This window comes from Cannabis sativa, chromosome 3, assembly GCF_029168945.1.
Source record: "Cannabis sativa cultivar Pink pepper isolate KNU-18-1 chromosome 3, ASM2916894v1, whole genome shotgun sequence".
Lineage (NCBI taxonomy): Eukaryota > Viridiplantae > Streptophyta > Magnoliopsida > Rosales > Cannabaceae > Cannabis > Cannabis sativa.
In genome coordinates, this window is record NC_083603.1 from 4,069,689 (window position 1) to 4,090,897 (window position 21,209).

The 21,209-nt window shown below is 29.7% G+C and overlaps 3 protein-coding genes across 3 annotated transcripts; all 3 read left to right on the forward strand.

Annotated features, from left to right (window-relative positions):
• Positions 1-1,055: 1,055 nt before the first annotated feature.
• LOC115711152 (loganic acid O-methyltransferase-like) lies at positions 1,056-5,530 on the forward strand. The gene is made up of 3 exons (XM_030639488.2): positions 1,056-1,194; positions 4,054-4,704; positions 4,996-5,530. The coding sequence occupies exons 1-3, from the start codon at positions 1,102-1,104 to the stop codon at positions 5,338-5,340; spliced, it is 1,089 nt and encodes a 362-aa protein (XP_030495348.2). The 5' UTR covers positions 1,056-1,101; the 3' UTR covers positions 5,341-5,530.
• Positions 5,531-7,913: 2,383 nt separating this feature from the next.
• LOC115708822 (loganic acid O-methyltransferase) lies at positions 7,914-10,301 on the forward strand. Its single transcript, XM_030636839.2, has 3 exons — positions 7,914-8,061; positions 8,156-8,821; positions 9,780-10,301. The coding sequence occupies exons 1-3, from the start codon at positions 7,978-7,980 to the stop codon at positions 10,107-10,109; spliced, it is 1,080 nt and encodes a 359-aa protein (XP_030492699.2). The 5' UTR covers positions 7,914-7,977; the 3' UTR covers positions 10,110-10,301.
• Positions 10,302-15,954: 5,653 nt separating this feature from the next.
• LOC115711151 (UPF0481 protein At3g47200-like) lies at positions 15,955-20,865 on the forward strand. The gene is made up of 4 exons (XM_061111492.1): positions 15,955-16,241; positions 17,294-17,955; positions 18,625-19,266; positions 20,603-20,865. The coding sequence occupies exons 1-3, from the start codon at positions 15,991-15,993 to the stop codon at positions 19,245-19,247; spliced, it is 1,536 nt and encodes a 511-aa protein (XP_060967475.1). The 5' UTR covers positions 15,955-15,990; the 3' UTR covers positions 19,248-19,266; positions 20,603-20,865.
• Positions 20,866-21,209: the final 344 nt, after the last annotated feature.

A 21,209-nucleotide genomic window follows, 5' to 3' on the forward strand; every position in this document is an offset into this window, starting at 1 on the left:
TTCAATTATTTTAAATTATTTTCTTTCCATTTTGCCTTAATTGATACCCGATGGGTTCTTCATAATCGATGGGTATTTTCTTACCTCGAATCTACTGGTTATTAGACATGAATGGGGCGGGGATGGTGAGCATAAATAGGTAGCGGGGATGGGGTGGGAATTGCATTTCCTGTACATTAACCGTCCAATTTTTGTCTTTAATTATGACAACTTTAGAAAGTAAACTAACCAAAATACATCACCAACACGTAGTCTATAATTACTTTACTACTTTTACCAATAAGTCTAACGTGAGGATTAAATTTGCTACCCACACAATGATACCACCACCACTACTTAATTTTTTTTAAAGCACAATATTTACATACAATGATACACACATTTTATCATGTTTGTAACATAAATATTAAAGCTTAAATTATTCATCTCAACCCAATGAACCCAAAACCAACCCACATCCTATATTATTATATACCTAATAGGATTAGATTGTACAATAAGGGCTGGTTTGGAATGTCGTATTAGGTCGTATTGTATTGTATTGAATTAGATTATATATCATATTTTTATATAATACTATGTTAAACTTTAATTTATACTAAAATATTATATATGTAGGTGTCTATAAAAGTTAATACCACATATAGTTTTACATAAAAATATTGCATTAAATACAATTTAGTATAATACAATACAGTACAATACAATACAATACGACCTAATATGACGTTCCAAACGAGCCCTAAAAAAATTAAATACTTTATAGCTTCTCTAAACCATAATTATTGAGTTGGCTCATTAAAATATCTCTAACCCAACCAACCTAGCTTTTGTGCACCCCTACTTAGAAGTTAGAAGTATAATAATATTAAAAAAGTAAAATTAGGGGTATATTAGAAAACTTGCCATTATAAAATTCTTCAATAACCATTGACCAAATTGATCATCATTGCAAATAAATTAAAACTTTTATTTACAAATATTTAGTTTTTTTTTTTTTTTTTTTGGTGTTTAATGCTATAAGTAGTGAGGAACTAATTAAATGATTTTTCCACAAGTTATTGTATAATCAACTCAAAATAACAGAAAAAAATCAAAACAATGGAGGCAAAAAACAATGGCAAATGTTCAACAGCTTATCCAATGAATGGTGGAGATGGCCCCTATAGCTATGCCAATAACTCCATATTTCAGGTGTGTTAATTTATAATTACATCAACATGATATATTGTATTATTTATTTACTTTCCAAATAAAATTATATTAATGGATAATTTCATAAATACATAAAAATAATAAAAATATTATTATACGGATTTTAAATATTTTCACAGGTTTTAAATTTTATTTATAAAAAATATAATTTTTTAATATATTGTTATGTTGTACTCTTATTATTTTGTTGTTAATTTTTTGTTATTTATAGATTATTTTATTGTTATTTGGATGTTATTTTTCTATTATATTTTTATTTTCTTATGTTTTTATAGAATACCGAAAAATATAAATAAAACTTAAACATGAAAGTGTAATTTTTTTAAACCAAAAATAACAGTTTATTTAATTTTTCCTTATATTAAGTGGTCTTTGGTAAAAAGTGTTTTTTTTTTCATCTTTAGTTATTTCGTACAATAAATTTGTTTTGATAATTTATTACAAATTACATTTAATTTAGATGTATGTAACGTCCCCGCTTCAAGCCTCCATTGGGCCCTTACACCCACGGACTAATGGCTCTTATACACGAGTATGACACTCGGGCTGCTTCATGGACTGATGACTGACCCTACAGACCAACACTAGTGTTTCCAGCGTGCTTTGTCCTCACTCACACGCATCCTGGGAAAACTTCCCAGGAGGTCACCCATCCTTGAAATTGCTCCAAGCTAAGCACGCTTAACTGTGGAGTTCTTTCGAGATGGGCTACCGAAAAACAAGATGCACCTTGTTGATATAGGTAGTACCAATCAATCCATTTAAGCTCTCTTCAACTGTGTAGTCCCATACCTACACAGCCTCAGAATCATCCCACTTGACCTTCCCCAGGCGGTGTGGGATTGTACAGCTTACCCGGTATTTCCCCTTACGGATCACGGGACTACTGACTGTCATAATCACCCCCCTTACGGGGTCCGACGTCCTCGTCGACCACACTTCCGGCTGGGTCAAGGCTCTGATACCATTTGTAACGACCCCGCTTCAAGCCTCCATTGGGCCCTTACACCCACGGAATGAATGGCTCTTATACACAAGTACGTCACTCTGGCTGCTTCATGGACTGACGACTGGCCCTACAGACCAACACGAGTGTTTTCAGCGTGCTTTGTCCTCACTCACACGCATCCTGGGAAAACTTCCCAGGAGGTCACCCATCTTTGAAATTGCTCCAGGCCAAGCACGCTTAACTGTGGAGTTCTTTCGAGATGGGCTACCGAAAAACAAGATGCACCTTGTTGACATAGGTAGTACCAATCAATCCATTTAAGCTCTATTCAACTGTGTAGTCCCATACCTACACAGTCTTAGAATCATCCCACTTGACCTTCCCCAGGCGGTGTGAGATTGTACAGCTTACCCGGTATTTCCCCTTACGGATCACGGGACTACTGACTATGCAATCCCACGGAATTTTCGGATGGGTGACCTCCTGGGAAGTTTTCCCAGGAAGCGTGCGAGTGAGGACAAAGCATGCTGGAAACACTCGTGTTGGTCTGTAGGGTCAGTCATCAGTCCATGAACCAGCCAGAGTGACGTACTCGTGTATAAGAGCCATTCATTCTGTGGGTGTAAGGACCCAATGGAGCCATTACTCCCTGTAAGGGGGGTGATTGATTATGACAGTCAGTAGTCCCGTGATCCGTAAGGGGAAATACCGGGTAAGCTGTGCAATCCCACACCGCTTGGGGAAGGTCAAGTGGGATGATTCTAAGACTGTGTAGGTATGGGACTACACAGTTGAAGAGAGCTTAAATGGATTGATTGGTATTACCTATATCAACAAGGTGCATCTTGTTTTTCGGTAGCCCATCTCGAAAGAACTCCACAGTTAAGCGTGCTTGGCATGGAGCAATTTCAAGGAGGGGTGATCTCCTGGGAAGTTTTCCCAGGATGCGTGTGAGTGAGGACAAAGCACGCTGAAAAACACTCGTGTTGGTCTGTAGGGTCAGTCGTCAGTCCATGAAGCAGCTAGATTGGCGTACTCGTGTATAAGAGCCATTCATTCCGTGGGTGTAAGGACCCAATGGAGGCTTGAAGCGGGGACGTTACAAATGGTATCAGAGCCTTGACCCAGCCGGAAGTGTGGTCGACGAGGACGTCGGACCCCGTAAGGGGGGGTGATTGTGACAGTCAGTAGTCCCGTGATCAGTAAGGGGAAATACCGGGTAAGCTGTGCAATCCCACACCGCCTGGGGAAGGTCAAGTGGGATGATTCTAAGACTGTGTAGGTATGGGACTACACAGTTGAAGAGAGCTTAAATGGATTGATTGGTATTACCTATATCAACAAGGTGCAACTTGTTTTTTGGTAGCCCATCTCGAAAGAACTCCACAGTTAAGCGTGCTTGGCATGGAGCAATTTCAAGGATGGGTGACCTCCTGGGAAGTTTTCCCAGGATGCGTGTGAGTGAGGACAAAGCACGCTGAAAAACACTCGTGTTGGTCTGTAGGGTCAGTCGTCAGTCCATGAAGCAGCTAGATTGGCGTACTCGTGTATAAGAGCCATTCATTCCGTGGGTGTAAGGACCTAATGGAAGCTTGAAGCGGGACCGTTACAATGTATGCATATGATACTTTGTAAGAAATCCTCATCACATTGTTGAATTCCAGAATGAAAATTATCTTATGAAAAAATAATATCAAAGACAATTATTTTGTACAATGACATTTTTTATACTTATTTTGAATAAATAATTTATTTTAATAATTTTTTTCTCTTACAAAATAAGATAGTAAAACTATTTATAAAAACAAAATAATTTTAGGAAATTATCTGTTTTGATCACATATCACTATTTATAATTATTAATATATATGTTCTATACTTTTGTACAGAGAATACTCATCGATTGTACCAAAGAAATTATAAGCATGAGCATATTAGAGAAGCTTGAAATTACTCCTTCAAAATCATTTTGGATTGCAGATTTAGGATGTTCAATTGGACCTAATACATTCTATGCAGTGAAAACCCTAATTGAATCTTTGAAATTAAAGTATCAAACTAATAGTTCCAAATTACTCCCTCAATTTCAAGTCTTCTTCAATGATCACACCTCAAATGATTTCAACATGCTTTTCAAGTCCCTTCCCGAGGATCGAGGCTACTACGCGGCCGGTGTCCCAGGATCATTTTACGGACGAATCTTTCCCGACGCTTCACTTCATTTAGTTCATTCTTCTTTCACTCTTCATTGGCTATCTCAAGTGCCTAAAGAAGTTAATGACAAAAGCTCTCTTGCATGGAATAAAGGGAGAGTTTATTACTCAAATTCTAAAAATGATGATCAAGTGATTAAGGCCTATAAAAATCAACATGAAAAGGATATGACAATGTTTTTGAAAGCTAGGGCACAAGAGATTGTGTTTGGAGGGTTGATGATGCTTATTGTTCTTGGTATTCCTAATGGAATTCATCATTCTGAATCTGGAGGGAATAAGAGCTTTGAACTTATTGGATCTTGCCTCAATGATATGGTTCAAAAGGTATATTTTTTAAACTAGTAATAGTTACTACTATAAAAAAAAAAAAAACTACTTTTAGTGATAATTTTTTAATCACAATATAAATTTAAAAATTATTTATGACTAAATTATAGTATTTAAATACAAATTGTCATTAATTTAATTTATGTCACAATAAGTATTGTGACCAAAAACATATTTCATCACAATAAATTATAATTTTTATTTCACACATAATATAATAGTGTAAAAGGATAATTTTGTTATATCATCACTTCAAATATTTATATTTATATTTAAATAATTTTGTAGGGAATTGTAAGTGAAGAAAAGGTGGATTCTTTCAACATACCAATTTATTTGATGAGTCCCCAAGAATTTGAAAAATCAGTGAATGAAAATGGAAGTTTTTCAATAGAGAGATTAGATGTTTTACCTCATGTGAAAGTAATAAATGGAGTTGGTCTTAATTCACATCAAATTACATTTTGTATGAGATCTACTCTTGGAGAACTAATCAAACAACACTTTGGAGAAGAAATCATTGACAAACTCTTTGATTTGTATCTTCAAAAAGTGGAAGAGATTCATCCAACTTCTATTATTGAATCACTCAAAACTTTGAACTTCTTAGCTGTTCTTAAACGCAATAACTAACTCGATAAATTAAGATTACTTATGTTGAAATTTTCTTTCGAAATCATGCATGTTGTTCGTAACCTGTTGATGTCAAAAAATTGTTCGATAAAGAATTTCTATTCTTTTCTTAAAAATATAAGAGTTATAAATCTATGTTTGAAAGATTGTATTTGGCTCAGTTTGATTAATAAAAATTTATTTCTTGATTTAAATAATTTGTGTAATTGGAATGAATTTGGTACAATGTTTGTCTTCACTTTTCATTTCCCATCAAAAGCCACTTTTGATTGTTATGTATTGATGTTTGTTAAGGGTCTATGAGCCTTTTAATTTTTCTCAATTTTTTTTTTGTTTGTTAATTAACAACCAAAAGAACAATGTCGTTGTAATAGTGGTAAGTATTCTCACCTATTACATGGGTGGCCCGAGTTCAATCATTGATAATAATAAGATACACAAAATATCTTTAAAAAGTATCAAGAATTGAAAGATAATAGTGATATAGGGGTGATTTTACTGTGCACTCCTATAAAGAACATTAGGGTTTGATTAATTGATTGAGAATTCATAGAGAGAAGATTAGTCTATGAAATACTATATACCTACAATTTCATCTCATATCTAACATCATGATATATCTTTCATCTTATTGTTTTATAAATTAATCTTAATAATTTAACATAAGTTTAAGATTCATATGTATTTCTAAATCAAATTTTAAACAGTTAGTGTTAAATAGTCTTATATGTGTGAAAAGATAACAGAATATATAGGAATGGACTACTCCTCCCATTGCAAAATGGTTTTGAGATGGAACGACATTCATCTTATCTTAAATTCTAACATAGTATCAGAAGAATCTTTGCCCACTGCTTCTATGGCAAGACCTTCAACTCGCTCCCAACCAACTTGTCCTGTCAATGACGATATTTCAGCCCTAGCTAGCTATCTTCTTAAGCACAGGTGATCACCCTGGACTAATTCTTGTGTCCACCGTCCTCAATGGCAGCAACTATCAGTCTTAGAAAAGAGGCATCACGATGATTTTAGTTGCCAAGAACAAGATTGCCTTCATCGACAACTCACTTCCTCGGCCAAAAATTGGTAATTCCTATCTCAATTCTTGGCTTAGATGCAATAACATGGTATCAGAGTAAAAATAAACAAAAAAAAACTTCTAACGACTATCCGACCCAAAAAAAAAAATGATCGAAGTAGAGCCAAAAAGAATGAGCCACCAAAAATCCAAAAAATAATTGATTCAAGAACCAAAGAGTCACTTGTCATTCAAGAATAGTGAGCCAAAAAATAAAAAGAGCTACCGAAAAAAATACTGATCCAAAAAGTAGAACAAAAGGAGTCACTTGTGATCAGGGATAGTGAGCCAAAAAAAGAGTCACTTATGATCAAGTTATCCAAGATGATGAACAAATAAATGTTAGATAATCTCACATGTTATTGTGTGGAAAGATAACAAAATATATAAGAGAAATTTGTTACTCCTCCTATTACTAGTTAATTTTGAGATAAAACTTCATTCATCCTATTTCAAATTTTAAAATATTTTATAACAATTATTAAATTAAAATATTTAAAATTCCATATTTATATTATACTAATAGCAACCTAAATACCTACATTTGACTACTCTTTTTTTGTGCATATCCATACCAGATAATGACAATATATAAGTTAATTTCCAAACTTGACAGCAATCTTTCCCTACGATAATGATTTTAATATTTGAAATTAGATTTGATTAAAAAAACAAAGAATTCAAAACAGAGTTTTGTCGTGTTTGGATACATTGTGAATATTATATATATATATTCTTTGACATGACTTTATACTTTTAAATTAATATTCACTAATTACAACATTATGACAATAACATCTATTTAAAACTTGGAACTTTTTGAAATGGAAAATTGTTAAAAGATATTGTTAATATTTAATACTTTGATATCAGATATTATTATTAGTATAATTAAGTATCGTATTTCATATAATTAAAGAAAATAATTTTTAAGAAATATCACTAATTAACCAATCGTAACACTCTATCTATTACAAAAAAACTACTTTAATAATAATTTTTTAGTCATAGTATAATTTTTTTTTGTAATTAAATGTGACTTTTAGTCACAACAAAAAGTTATTCACTAATTTAATTTTAGTTACAACAAATATTGTGACTAACACAAATTATAATTTAGTCACAATAAATTATAATTTTTGTGACTAATACTTTTAGCCACAAATTTTTAATCATAATATAAGAATGATAATTTATAATTAGTCACAATTTTTATACTTTTACTCACAAATTATGTTGTCACTGAAAGTAAAAAAAAAAATATATTCCTAGCCATCATCTTTCTAGAATGATTAATTATCCTATATACATTCAATTCAAAGTAAAAGTTAATAAATATGACTTTGTTTACGTACCAAAAAAATGTCATCATCATTTTATTTTTTAATTATTAATAGTGTTTGAATGTCAAACATTTAATTTACTATGCAATAAGCTGACAATGTTGAAAATTCTTAATTAGCCACACCAAAACCAAGTATTTATAAGAAAGAAACACATAGAAAAATTATGGTTAATTAAATATATAATTAACAAAGAAACACATAGAAAAATTAAAGATGGCAGAAACTAATAATGAAGTTGTTCCCAATGTTAATGGTGGAAATGATCGATATAGTTACAGCAAAAACTCAAGCTTTCAGGTATAAATTATTTGATCAATATTTTTTTAATTAAACACAAAATAGGTTACATTTTTTATCTAACAAAAAAAAAATTAATTTTTTGCTTTTGTAGAGAAATGCTATACAATCTGCCAAAGAATTGATTAACAAAGCAATAATTGAGAAATTTGATTTGAAAATCCTTGGATCTTCAAATACTTTTCGGGTGGCGGATTTGGGTTGCGCTACTGGACCTAATACATTTATTGCGATGCAAAATATTATTGACGCTATTGAGCTCAAGTGTCAAAATCAAGGAGTAGAAGAATCCTCTCAACTTGTCGAATTTCAAGTATTTTTTAATGATCATGTCTTGAATGATTTCAATGAGCTTTTCAAATCCCTTCCCCCCGAAAGGCGGTATTTCGCTGCAGGAGTGCCCGGCTCTTTCCACGGCCGAGTATTTCCTCGCGAGTCTCTTCATTTCGTGCACTCTTCGTATGCTGCGGTCCAAATTCTTTCTAGTGTCCCGAAAGAGGTTATGGACAAGGATTCTAGGGTTTGGAACAAAGGTAGAATAAATTATTCCCATTCTTCTGATGAAGTTGTGAAGTGTTTTGAAGCTCAACATGTTAAAGATATGGAGAATTTTCTCAATGCTAGAGCTGAAGAAGTTGTCCTTGGAGGATTAATGGCCTTCATCTTCCCAGCTCGGCCCGACGAAACCCTTCATTCGGAATCTTTTGTGAACAAGACTACTACACTTTTGGGGTCTTGCCTCTTGGACATGGCAAACAAGGTATGGTATCATGCATGATCACTCTTTATAATAGTGTTTTAGATCATTATTATTTTATAAAGGTTATGTTAATTTGCATAAAATTTAGTAGTGTCTCACATGAAAAATATGTAATAATATTAAACTATTTATATAACTAAATATATAATAGGCCTCATATAATTATTAATATGTATACTTTCTATAAGCTTGTGATTTAGGACTTAATCATCATGTTATAAAGGTATAATTTTATATTGGCTAATTAACATTTTTGTCCTCTGAATTTTGACATGTACCAATATGATGCTACCTGAACTTTTTTTCCCGTTAAAAATTCACATTGAACTACTGAGATTGTTGGATTTAAGGATATTTGTCTAATTTCATTCAATTTTACTAATTCTGTGATTGTCCATGTACTAAATCATATGCTCCCTAAATATTGATATCTACCAAATCATATTCCTCGAATTTTGACATACATCAAATCAAGCCCTCTGAACTTTCATCCATGTTAGACTTTTCTTATTAAAATTAGAAAAAAATCTTTAAATCCAACAATCTCAATAGTCAGGAGAATTTTTAACGACCTTAAAAGTTCAAAAAATAAAATTTAGTACATATTAAATTTTAGGGGGCGAAATCTTAAATAACCTTCTATATTTTTGCAAACTATAGATTAAAGATTGTCCCAATTTAAAAATATATTTTCATGTTTTAAGTACTTTTCTTTCATTTACGATTGAGATGAATGAGTAATGATATCTGCACTCAATGCATCAAAACATTACAATTACAAATAATAATGTATAATTGTTTTTTCAACTAATCACAATTATTTCAAATTAATATTAATACATGTCACTATAAATAATATTAATTAAGTGTCTGCTGATTTAATTGTACATATATTACTCGATGAGTATTACCATAGCTAGTTTCTCATTTATTTAAACGTATATGTTTAAATTTACAGGGAAAAATCAGTCACGAAAAACTTGATGCATTAAACATTCCAGTATATTTTACATCTCCACAAGAATTCGAAAAAGTGGTGAAACAAAATGGACGTTTTAGCATAGAGATAATGGAAAGCCAAGACCAAGAAAAACCTCAACCCAATGTGTTATCCTCCACAATAAGAGGAGGCATGGGAGGAATGTTTAAGAAACATTTCGGTGTTGAAGAAGAACTTTTAGACGAAGTCTTTGATTTGTTTCAGAAGAAACTTGAAGAACAATCGTCCTTAATCTATGACTCAGGATACGCAATTAATCTGTTTGTTTTGCTTAAACGCGTAATATAATTTATACTTTCAACATTAATAAAGTAGTAGAATAAGGTGATGATACCATAAATAATGCTTCATTAATTTGTAATGTGTTTTAGATTTTTGTGGAATAAGAATATCTAAATAACAAAATTACATGATTAACAATATCATGTATGTAATGCTAGTCTTTAATATTTCACACTCAAGAATCTTTCAAATATAAATAGTGTAATAATTTAATATGTAAAACACAATAATTGAAGTATAGATATAATCTAGTAATTTCATACTTTTCTTCTTAGAAAAATATTTTTTGTTAAGTTATATAACTATTTTATTCTTTCTCTTGGGTTAGATAATTAGCTCAACAACAATTATATAAGTATAGTTAGACTGTTTTGCCTACTCTTCTCTTGATCTCCTTTTGAAACAGTGCGCTTACAAAAATGCCCTTGAGGGTTAACAACTCCCTGCCATTAGTTTTTGATAAACAAGATGACTTTGCAATACGGATGTTTATCAAACCGCCCGCACTGCATCATACCGCAAAAAAAATGTGATTTAAAATTCTTTGCGGTGCGGTTGCGGTTTGAATTTTTTCTAAACTGCGCGGTGCGGTACGGTTTGCGGTTTTGAATTTTTAATATGTGGTTCAAACTACACCGCACCGCATATTATAAAAATACTAATTTTTATATTTATTTAGTTCCAATAAAAGCCCAAACTAAACCCACTAATTATTGTATTGTTAAAATTTGAATTTTTTTTATATTTATTTTCAAGTCTTATGGTATTTTTAACTAGTGTTGCTCAAACTTTGTTGTATTTGTAATAGTTTAATTATTTAACGATAGTCCAAATTACAAAAACCGCATAAACCGTACTGCACTGCACCATTTTTTGCGGTGTGATTTTTGTAGTTTTTTAGTTTTGCCGTGCGGATGCGGTTTGAGAAATTAAAAAAACATGTGCGGGTTGGATTAAAAAAATAGTCAAAAACCGCAGTACCCGCACCGCGAACACCTCTAATTTGCAGTGGTCTTAGAATTGTAACTAAATATAGATTAATCAAATTTTGAGAACGGTTGGAATACTTTTTGAATTTTCGATTCTTTGAATGTATTCTACTTTACAATAAATTAAGGGTTAAGTTGAAAAATACATCTTTTATTAATCATTTAATCAAATTTACTTCTAATTTTATATTTATTTAAAACATACCTCTTTTTATATGTATTGTACCCAAAATACCCTGACATAAGAGAGTCACATGGAGAGTATCTTAAAGTGACAGAGGTAAAATTGGTACAATGTTTAAAAAAGAAGTAAAAATGATAGACTTTAAAAAAGAGGATAAAAATAAGAGAGGTTAATATAAAAAAGTATAAAGTATAATTTTCTCATAAATTATTCATTAATTACAACACTATGAATATGATAACTACATATTGGTGTATGCTTTTGTAAATATATTATAATTAAATTAATTTACAAATATAATTTTCCTCTAAAGATTGTTGTATCCAATTTGGAGACGAAAGTAATTTATCAATCAACGAATGCCATCTATACCTATACACACCAAACTTATTAATAGAAAAACAACTATATGATAAGAAAGATATGAAAAAAGTCAGGTAACCAGTTACCCTTAGGGTAACCAAAGGAATAATCAGTTATTCTAAATAGTTATTTACTAATCTGTAATTATAATTAGAATAATAAATGAACAAATAAATCGATTTAAAATATAAAATAATCGGAAATAATTTTTTATATTGTTTATTAAATTGATTGGAAAAAATATCAAAATTATTTTATTTTGTTTACATAACTAGGAAAGGTAATTAAAATATTGGAGAATTCTACAATGCACTCCTTAAAATGGATACATTGATGCACCCTTATCTATTTTAGCATCTAAAATAATTTTTTAGTCAAATTTTTTCTCATGGTCATGTACATTATAGTTATTTAAGACATCCTGCAAAATTTTAAGAAATTTGGAAAAGTATAACACGCCGAAAAATATGTTCAAACAGTGTGTTGCACGCGTGACTATTTTATTTTATACGCGTGTAAAATAGACTGTTTGAACATGTGACAGTCAGTAGTCCCGTGATCCGGAAGGGAAAATACTGGGTAAGCTGTGCAATCTCACACCGCCTGGGGAAGGTCAAGTGGGATGATTCTGAGACTGTGTAGGTATGAGACTGCACAGTTGAAGAAAGCTTAAATGGATTGATTGGTACTACCTATATCAACAAGGTGCATCTTGTTTTTCGGTAGCCGATCACGAAAGTGTTGGGTTTTATGCCCTAAATAAAACTCATTTCAATATAATCAGTTTTACTTATTAATATAGATCAGAAATAACATTTAATGTTGCATGGTTCACATGATTTATTTCATGATTATATGTACATAATGTATGAATTCATCTGAAACCCTTTTCACATACTTGATCTTGTTTATTGTGCTGTCAACACATTGGAAAGTAAACATGACTATGTGAATAAAGTTTCCTAGATTTATCAGACACAGGGTTTTACTGATATGATAATCTACAACAGAGTTTACTTGCATTTGGAGAAGTGCTATGTTCTTTCCAGAGCATTGGTTAAAGTAAAGCTCAGGTTGGATGCATGGAGTATGCATCGGAAGGGACCGATATTGAACTTTGACTTAGATTTATTAAACTTACCGTAATATCTATTCAAGTCAATATCGCCTAGTTGATCCTAGATCAAATGATCTTAATCCTGTTATGATTAGGCTCAATCTCAAGAGGCTATTCGTGTTCTTTGATTTGTTAGTTAAGCCTACTTTTAGGTCAGGGTGATACGTACATTTTGGGAACACGGTAGTGCAATTGAGTGGGAGCGCTAACATAAACATGGAATCTATAGCTTCTATCTGGCGAATAGTAAGTAAAGGATGATCTCCTTCGAGCTTGACCAAACGAAAATAAATGGTGAAGATCTCATTTCACATAAGCTGAAATATCATTTATACGGGGTTAAGTATTTTAAGGATTAAATACATTGTAGGGTGTAACGGTAATCTAATCCCTTTACAGTGTAGATCATTCATATAGAGGATCATTGATCAAATTAGGATTATAACAATGGATAACTAATGATGCGTCTATATGGTGGAACATATAGAGCATTCTATATACTGAGAGTGCAAAGTTCTATGCGTGGATTCAACGAAGAATTAATAAGTTAGTGAATTTTAGTAATAAATTCTTGATCTACTTATTGGAAGCTCGGTTATATAGACCCATGGTCCCCGCACTAGTTGAGATAATATTGCTTGTAAGACTCGTATAATTGGTTTTGATTAATCAATTATAATTCTCAAATTAGACTATGTCTATTTGTGAATTTTTCACTAAGTAAGGGCGAAATTGTAAGAAAGAGTTTTAGGGGCATATTTGTTAATTATGATACTTTGTATGGTTCAATTAATAAATATGATAAATGACAATATTATTTAATAATTATTTATAGTTATTAAATAGTTAGAATTAGCATTTAAATGGTTGAATTAGAAAATTGGCATTTTTGAGAAAATCAGATGCAGAAAAGATAAAACTGCAAAATTACAAAAAGTGAGGCCCAAATCCACTTGTATAGGGCCAGCCACTTTTGTAGGGAATTTAAACTGATATTTTCATTATTTTAATGCCAAATAATTCAAACCTAACCCTAGTGGAATGCTATAAATAGATAGTGAAGGCTTCAGGAAAATTACACTTAAATTTTCTACTTTTTCCTTCAGAGAAAAACTTGAGCCTTCTCTCTCCCTATCTGGCCGACCACTCACTCTCTCTTTCTTCCCTCTTGAATTTCGAAATTCTTAGTGTGAGAATAGTGCCCACACACAGCAAGTGATACCTCAACCATAGTGAGGAAGATCGTGAAGAAAGACTTTCAGCAAGAAGGAGTTTCAGCACTAAAGAATCAGAGAAAGAGATTCGGTTCAGATATTGATAATGCTCTGCTACAGAAAGGAATCAACGGCTAGATATCTGAACGGAAGGAGTCATATTATTCCGCTGCACCCAATGTAAGGTTTCCTAAACTTTATATGTGTTTATTTCACCGTTTTAGAAAGTTCATATTTAGGGTGTTAATCAATATACTTGTGAGTAGATCTAAGATCCTGGTAAAATAATTTCCAACAGAAAGAACTCCACAGTTAAGCGTGCTTGACTTGGGGCAATTTCAGGATGTGTGACCTCCTGGGAAGTTTTCCCAGGAAGCGTGCGAGTGAGGACAAAGCACGTTGAAAACACTCGTGTTGGTCTGTAGGGTCAGTCATCAGTCCATGAAGCAGCCAGAGTGGCGTACTCGTGTATAAGAGCCATTATTCCGTGGGTGTAAGGACCCAATGGAGGCTTGAAGCGGGGATGTTACAAAACATTATTTCTATATTGTAAATTATTCTGAATTTCTCAAAATTTTATAGGTTATCTTAAATAGCTATAACGTACATGAATATGAAAAAAAAATTAGACTAAAAAATTCTTCTAGATGCCGAAACAAGTCAAGGGTGCATCAGTATATTCCTTTTAAGGGGGTGTATTGTAGAATCACCCTAAATTGTCATTGTTACAACATGTAATTATTTTTTATTTATAAACTTTTGAATGACATATTTGTTTTTTTTTTATTTTTAATTAAAAAATATATTATTTTTTTAAATAAAATATTTAAAATTTAATATTCTGAATACAAGAGAGTTATAAGATCAAAATCAATACCATATAATTGATTCTCATTCTCTTTTAGTAAATATGTCATTTAAAGAGTAACATGTTACTTTATACTATTTTTTTTTTCATAGTTTTAAATGTTCTCATAATTTTTTATTTTTTATTTTTTAAAAAGCCATATTGTTACAAATTTGTACCTTAAAACCCAGAAAATAAAAATTGCACTCAATGTACGTAATTGCCCAAGGTTCAGAATTGGAGGGCTTCTACCTGCTAGACTGGGTTCATTTGAACTTAAAATCATTAATAATATATATTTTATAATTAAATATTTAATACTTTCAACACAAGTGAGATTATTTTCTAATTAATTAAATAGAACTTTAATATATATATATATATATATATATACTAGTATATTGTTAATTCTCAACTGATGATTGCATTCTGACCTTTAGTTTGGACACTCTTGTAAAATAATAAAACTGCAATCGATGAGAAAGAAATATGAAATCTGAGAGAGAGAGGCTTTTGTTGTGTTTGCCTTTATGGGTGATGAATGGGGTTAATCGTAAAGATTGTTTAATTTTTTTTTGGTTTAATTATTGGGTTTATTTTTTGAAATTGGAATGAAGCCGTGTAATTTGTTAGAGAGATATGTGGGTAAGATATTTTTTTTAATTTTGAAAAAGATTATTTAATTTTTTGGTTTAATTATTGGGTTTATTTATTTGTTAACGTTTAACGTTAACAGTAAACCTTAACAGTCTGTTAAGTTAATCGTGTAAGGCTAAATAAAAAAAGAATCGTTAAACCAAGAATCGTTAAATCAAGAATTACCGTTAGATAGACACTTTTAATATATAAAGATACAAATTTATATTATCCATATATTTGATGGTACATGTTTTACATGCAGAATATTCCATTGCTGAAATATATATAGCTTGCTATATATTTTTAGCAAAGTATATATCCACAACTTGATACAAAAGTAGGTAATAATTAAAAAAGGGTCATCACTAATAAAAAAAAACAGTGTGTTCTTTAATTTACTTCACATCATCACCATTATTTTATACCAATCTTCATTCATAAAAAGTATAATATTCATCACAACAATCATATATATACATACACATGTGATCATTGTATATATAATATATATATATTTTTTATTATTGAAAAGATATGATGATGAATAATATTGAAGAAAATGAGATAATAAACAATAATATTGGAGATTCATCATCACGACGTTTGAAACTGAATGAACTCATTGGGTCAACAAGGTCAGAAGATGATGAGAAGTCATCACCAAAAATACAAAGAGTTGTTCCAATTCTAATCTCAGATGAAAAGCATAAGGTGTTCTACCAACCAAAGTGGATCTCAATTGGTCCAATTCATCATGCCAAACAAAATCTCAAGCTTTCTCAAGAGTACGTATATTTATATATATATAGTCTATAATCCAATTAACCATGCATGCATGTATTTTAAGTATTTAATTTATATTTTTCCAAACACAATTATTAGCTATATATATTTAATTAATTATAGTATCTCACTTCTAATATATTACTCAATATTTCCCATTATATGTAGTTCTTCTTTATATTGACATATAATTAAATTTTTATGTATTGTTATTATTAGATAATATATATTTTAAGGTGTTAAACATTACCAAAAAAATGGTTATATTACTTATTCAATTAAAATATTTAGAATTTATTATTAAAATTAACCAATATCGATATTGCATGTTGTTTACTTATGTGTTAGGTAGGTTAAGGATGTAACTAGTGTCTATTAAATTTTCTTTATATCAATTTAGTAAATTAGGTGTTGCCAACGAAACTAAAAGATGTAATTTAGAATGATTTTGTTTTGTTTTGTTTTGTTTTTTTTTTTTTTAACTATGTTTTATTATAATTCACTACAAAAAAATTTTACTTTATTTAGTCACAACAAAACTTATGACTAAAAGTAAAAAAATTGTGACTAATTATAAATTATCATTCCTATGTTGTGGCTAAAAAGTCCGCTAAAGGTATTAGTCACAAAAATTACAATTTGTTGTGACTAAATGTATTTTTAATCACAATACTTGTTGTGACTAAAACTAAATTAGTGATAACTTGTAACTAAAGACTATATTTTAGTCACAGGTAACATTTTGTTGTGACTAAAAGTCACATTTAGTCACAAAAAAATTATGTTGTGACTAAAAAGTTGTCACTAAAAGTAGCAGTTTTTTGTAGTGATTGTGTGGTTATAGACATAGTCTAGTTTAATAGTAGTTTATTTTACAAAGAATAAAAAATATTAGAGATTATTTAGATCTTTTAGATGAAGGGTGCTATAGATTGTACATATTTACTTGGAGTAATAAAATTCATCTAATTCTAATATTATATATAAAATATATAATATGTTAAAAATTTATCAATAAATTAAAGTTAAAGGCACATATTTTCTATTGCTATAGGTACAAACTTGGATTTGCAGCGACATTCATTAAGAATAGTGGTCACCATTCGTACGAACAACTTTACAATACAATAGATGAGAGTGTCAAAGAAAAAGATTTGAAGAAGTGTTTCGACGAAGAAGTGATCGAGTCCTATAATGACGACGATCTTGCATGGATGTTGTTCTTGGATGGATGTTTCATACTCCAATTCATTTACAGCTTTTATGGCGATGGTGATGATGACCAATTCGAAAAATCTTGCCTTAAAAAAGACCAAATTGCTTTTGTGTCGAACGATCTTTTCTTGCTTGAAAATCAAATTCCCTTTAGAGTGCTTAATTTATTGATAAGTCATTCCATTGTTCGATTTCGCATTAAACTTAAAAAAAGTATGTGGACATTTATTCATGCAAGCGTTATGACACCCGAAAAGAAGATAACAAGTGCACCAGATTTACATGATCGTGTTAATCATCTTCTTGATTTTCTTCGATTGGAACTCATACACGACGAATCCTCTAAACAACGTGATGAAACGAACATTTTCTTGAAAAGTATTTCTTCTTTTTTTAGAGGATTATGCAAATTCAAAACTCGGAATGTGGTGGAAAAGAACAACATTCCAATTAGGGATGACAAGAGCATTCATGACAAAGTAAAAGAGCCACAAAATAAGAGTAAGAGAATGTTTTACATTATTTTAGAGTCATAATTAATAATGTTTGCAAAATAATGAGTATTTTTTATTTTATTTTTCCCTTAGATCTACAAATCATTTTTGTCACACTATTTTTTGTCTTCTAGATATATATTTTTGTTTTTCGATAAATTTCAATCACTCACATAATATTTATCTATTTATAAGTCCTTATATATTTTTATTTTATTCCTATAAATTCTACACCTCTTGTATTTTTAATTTGTTGATTAATATATTTTTTATTATTATTTGTCCACACAAAAATTATTGTCAAGATTTTTTATAAGGTAATTTTCATTTTTATGGGGTAGTTTGGGAAAATATAGCTAGCTCTTTCATTTGAAAAAAATTATTATTTCATGAAAAAAAAAAAAAAGAGGAAAACATTAAAAATATGGACAAAAAAATAATATTCGGTAATTGTTCTTTTGGATATTTTATTTTTCATTTTCAATTTTACAAATATTGTATAAAAACAATGTAATTTTCACTTTCTTAAAATTCATTTTCTTAAGACAAAAAAAATGTATTATAACATTATAATGCAAAGTGAAATCTTTTTAGCTATTTTACCATTTGGCTATATTTACTATTATGCTAATTTTTTTCCATGTTTTTGAATTTCATGTATGGTATGCTACAACAGATCAAGAAGAAGATGAAAATAATAAATTATCACAACAATTTTTTCGCAGCGCGACCGATCTTAAGGCATCTGGAATATCTATAAAACCGAGCAAGAGTACTTCTTTAAAAAGCATAAGTTTCTCTCCACTTTTCTGTACTGCTGAGTTAGAGCTTCCTGCATTGATCGTTGACGACTCAACAATCCCTAAATTCGTTAACATAATTGCCTACGAAATGTGTCCAGACAATTTCAACACGGATTACGAAGTAACATCTTACATCAGTATGCTAGATACACTCATTGATTATGCGACCGATGTAAAAGAGTTAAGGTCAGCTAAAGTACTTACCAACTATTTGGGCTCGGACAAAGAATTGGCTAGGCGTTTCAATGAAATCGCGAGATATCTTGTACCAAACTCTCAACTATACCAAGATGTCGTTAACCAAATCGAAGATCATTATAGGAGCAACTTCAAGATTTGGATTGCTCAATTTTTGAATGAACATTTCTCTAGTCCTTGGACTTTAGCAGCTTTTCTTGGTGCTGTTTTTGTGATCATTTTAACCCTTCTTCAGACTTGGTACACCATTTACTCTCCACCAGGTCCTTGTGATGATTTCTGTCATCAAAAGAATTAGTCACTATTAATTATACAAGGTACAAATATAATATATATACTTAATTATCATAATTATTAATAATTAGGATTATGATTTAGTGTTTATGCAAATTAATTTCTATTTTTTATAATAAAAGAAAGGGATATTTTCGTAAGACTCACAACATACGGATTTACAGTTTTTTTAATATTTTTACGGATTTTTTTTTACAAATATACAGATAGTTTTTTTTTTTAAAAAAAAAAAAAACAATGGTATTTTCACGTTATTGCTAATGTGAAAACAATGTAGTTTTCTGAAAAAAAATTATATAGGAAAAAAATTTGTAAAAATATAAGTATTTTATGTAAAAATTCCTCAAATATAATATATTAAAATGTTGTGCATTAATTTTTTTTTTCTTTACATCATATTTAATATTATTCATGATGCATGATTATATCACTAAAAAAAAAAGTCACATTTTAGTGACTATTTTAATCACAACATAAATTTTTTAGAGATTATTTCACAAATACATAAAAATAACAAAAAAATTATAAAAATACGGTTTCACGAAATTTTAAACATTTTTACGATTTTTTTTATTTTATTTACAGATTATACGGTCTTTTTATGTTGTTTTCTTGTTAATTTGTTATTGATTTTTTGTTATCTATATACTATTTTTTTGTTGTTGTTTTGATGTTATTTAGATGTTATTTTCATATTATTTTTATGTAATTTTCTTGTTGTTTTCATGTAGTTTTCTTGTTGTTTTCATGTTATTTCTATGGAAAACTGTAAAAATTTTAAAAAAAAATTCTTTAAACGTAAAAGTGTAATTTTTTTAGTGTCTTATGTAATTATTTCGACTAAATATAATTTTTAGTCATAACAAAAAGTTACTTGTGACTAAAACATAAAGTTGTCACTAATTTAATTTTAGACTTTTAATTACAATACGTATTGTGACTAAAAATACATTAGTCACAACAAATATTTATAATTTTTGTGAATATATAATACTTTTAGTCACAGACTTTTTAGTTATAAAAAGAGTGATAATTTATAGTTAGTTACAATTTTTTTACTTTTAGTGACAACAAAAGTAAGATTTTTTATAATATATAATTGCTTACTATAAAATTATGTTGTATTTGGAAGTTAATTATTGTATAATTACTATTTCGGAAAATATATAACTATACGTATATTGTTTTTTTTTTTTCATTTTCATCATATATAAAATGACATTTTTATTACAAATCTTGGAGACTTTTTTGCATGTAAAAAATTAATAATTTTAATTTTTTTAAAATTTTATATAGGAATTTATTATTATTAAGAGTGATCCTAAGCACAAATCTGGTTGCTTTTGTATGTATGAACAGTCTGTTGAAGCCATTCTCAACATCTTCCACAACAGTCGATATAGCCTACATCCTCAACCAATAATAACTTATTAATTACTTCAATGGCATTTTTTTTATTATTTTTTTATTTATTTATTTTCCATGAGATTATACTTCATTAATCTGATCAATTGGCACAGTGAAATACCTGTTATTGTTGATCAGTTCATGTATTGGTGTTGTTATTTTTGTAAGGACAAAAAATAAAAGTGTTTAATAATGTAATATAATTTTATTTTTAATATAGTCTCCCCTTCATCAAATGTATTTTTACTTTATTAGATTTTACTTAAACGTAACCAGAACATAATCAAGGTTCATTAATTATTTCATTTTTATTTTTATTTTTAAAGAAAAGGGAATATTATATAATAATGCAAGGTATTTTTTTTACTTATATATATATATACACTAGTTAGTAGTTACGTGCCTCGGCACGTAAATATTAGTTTTATTTAAAGTTTAATTTTTTTTATTTAGTTTTCACAAAGTATGATTATGCAAATGACTTATTTTATTAAAGTAATAACAAATAAAACAAAAACCTGCAAAATTGTCATCTCTATATTATCACACAGTATGCATA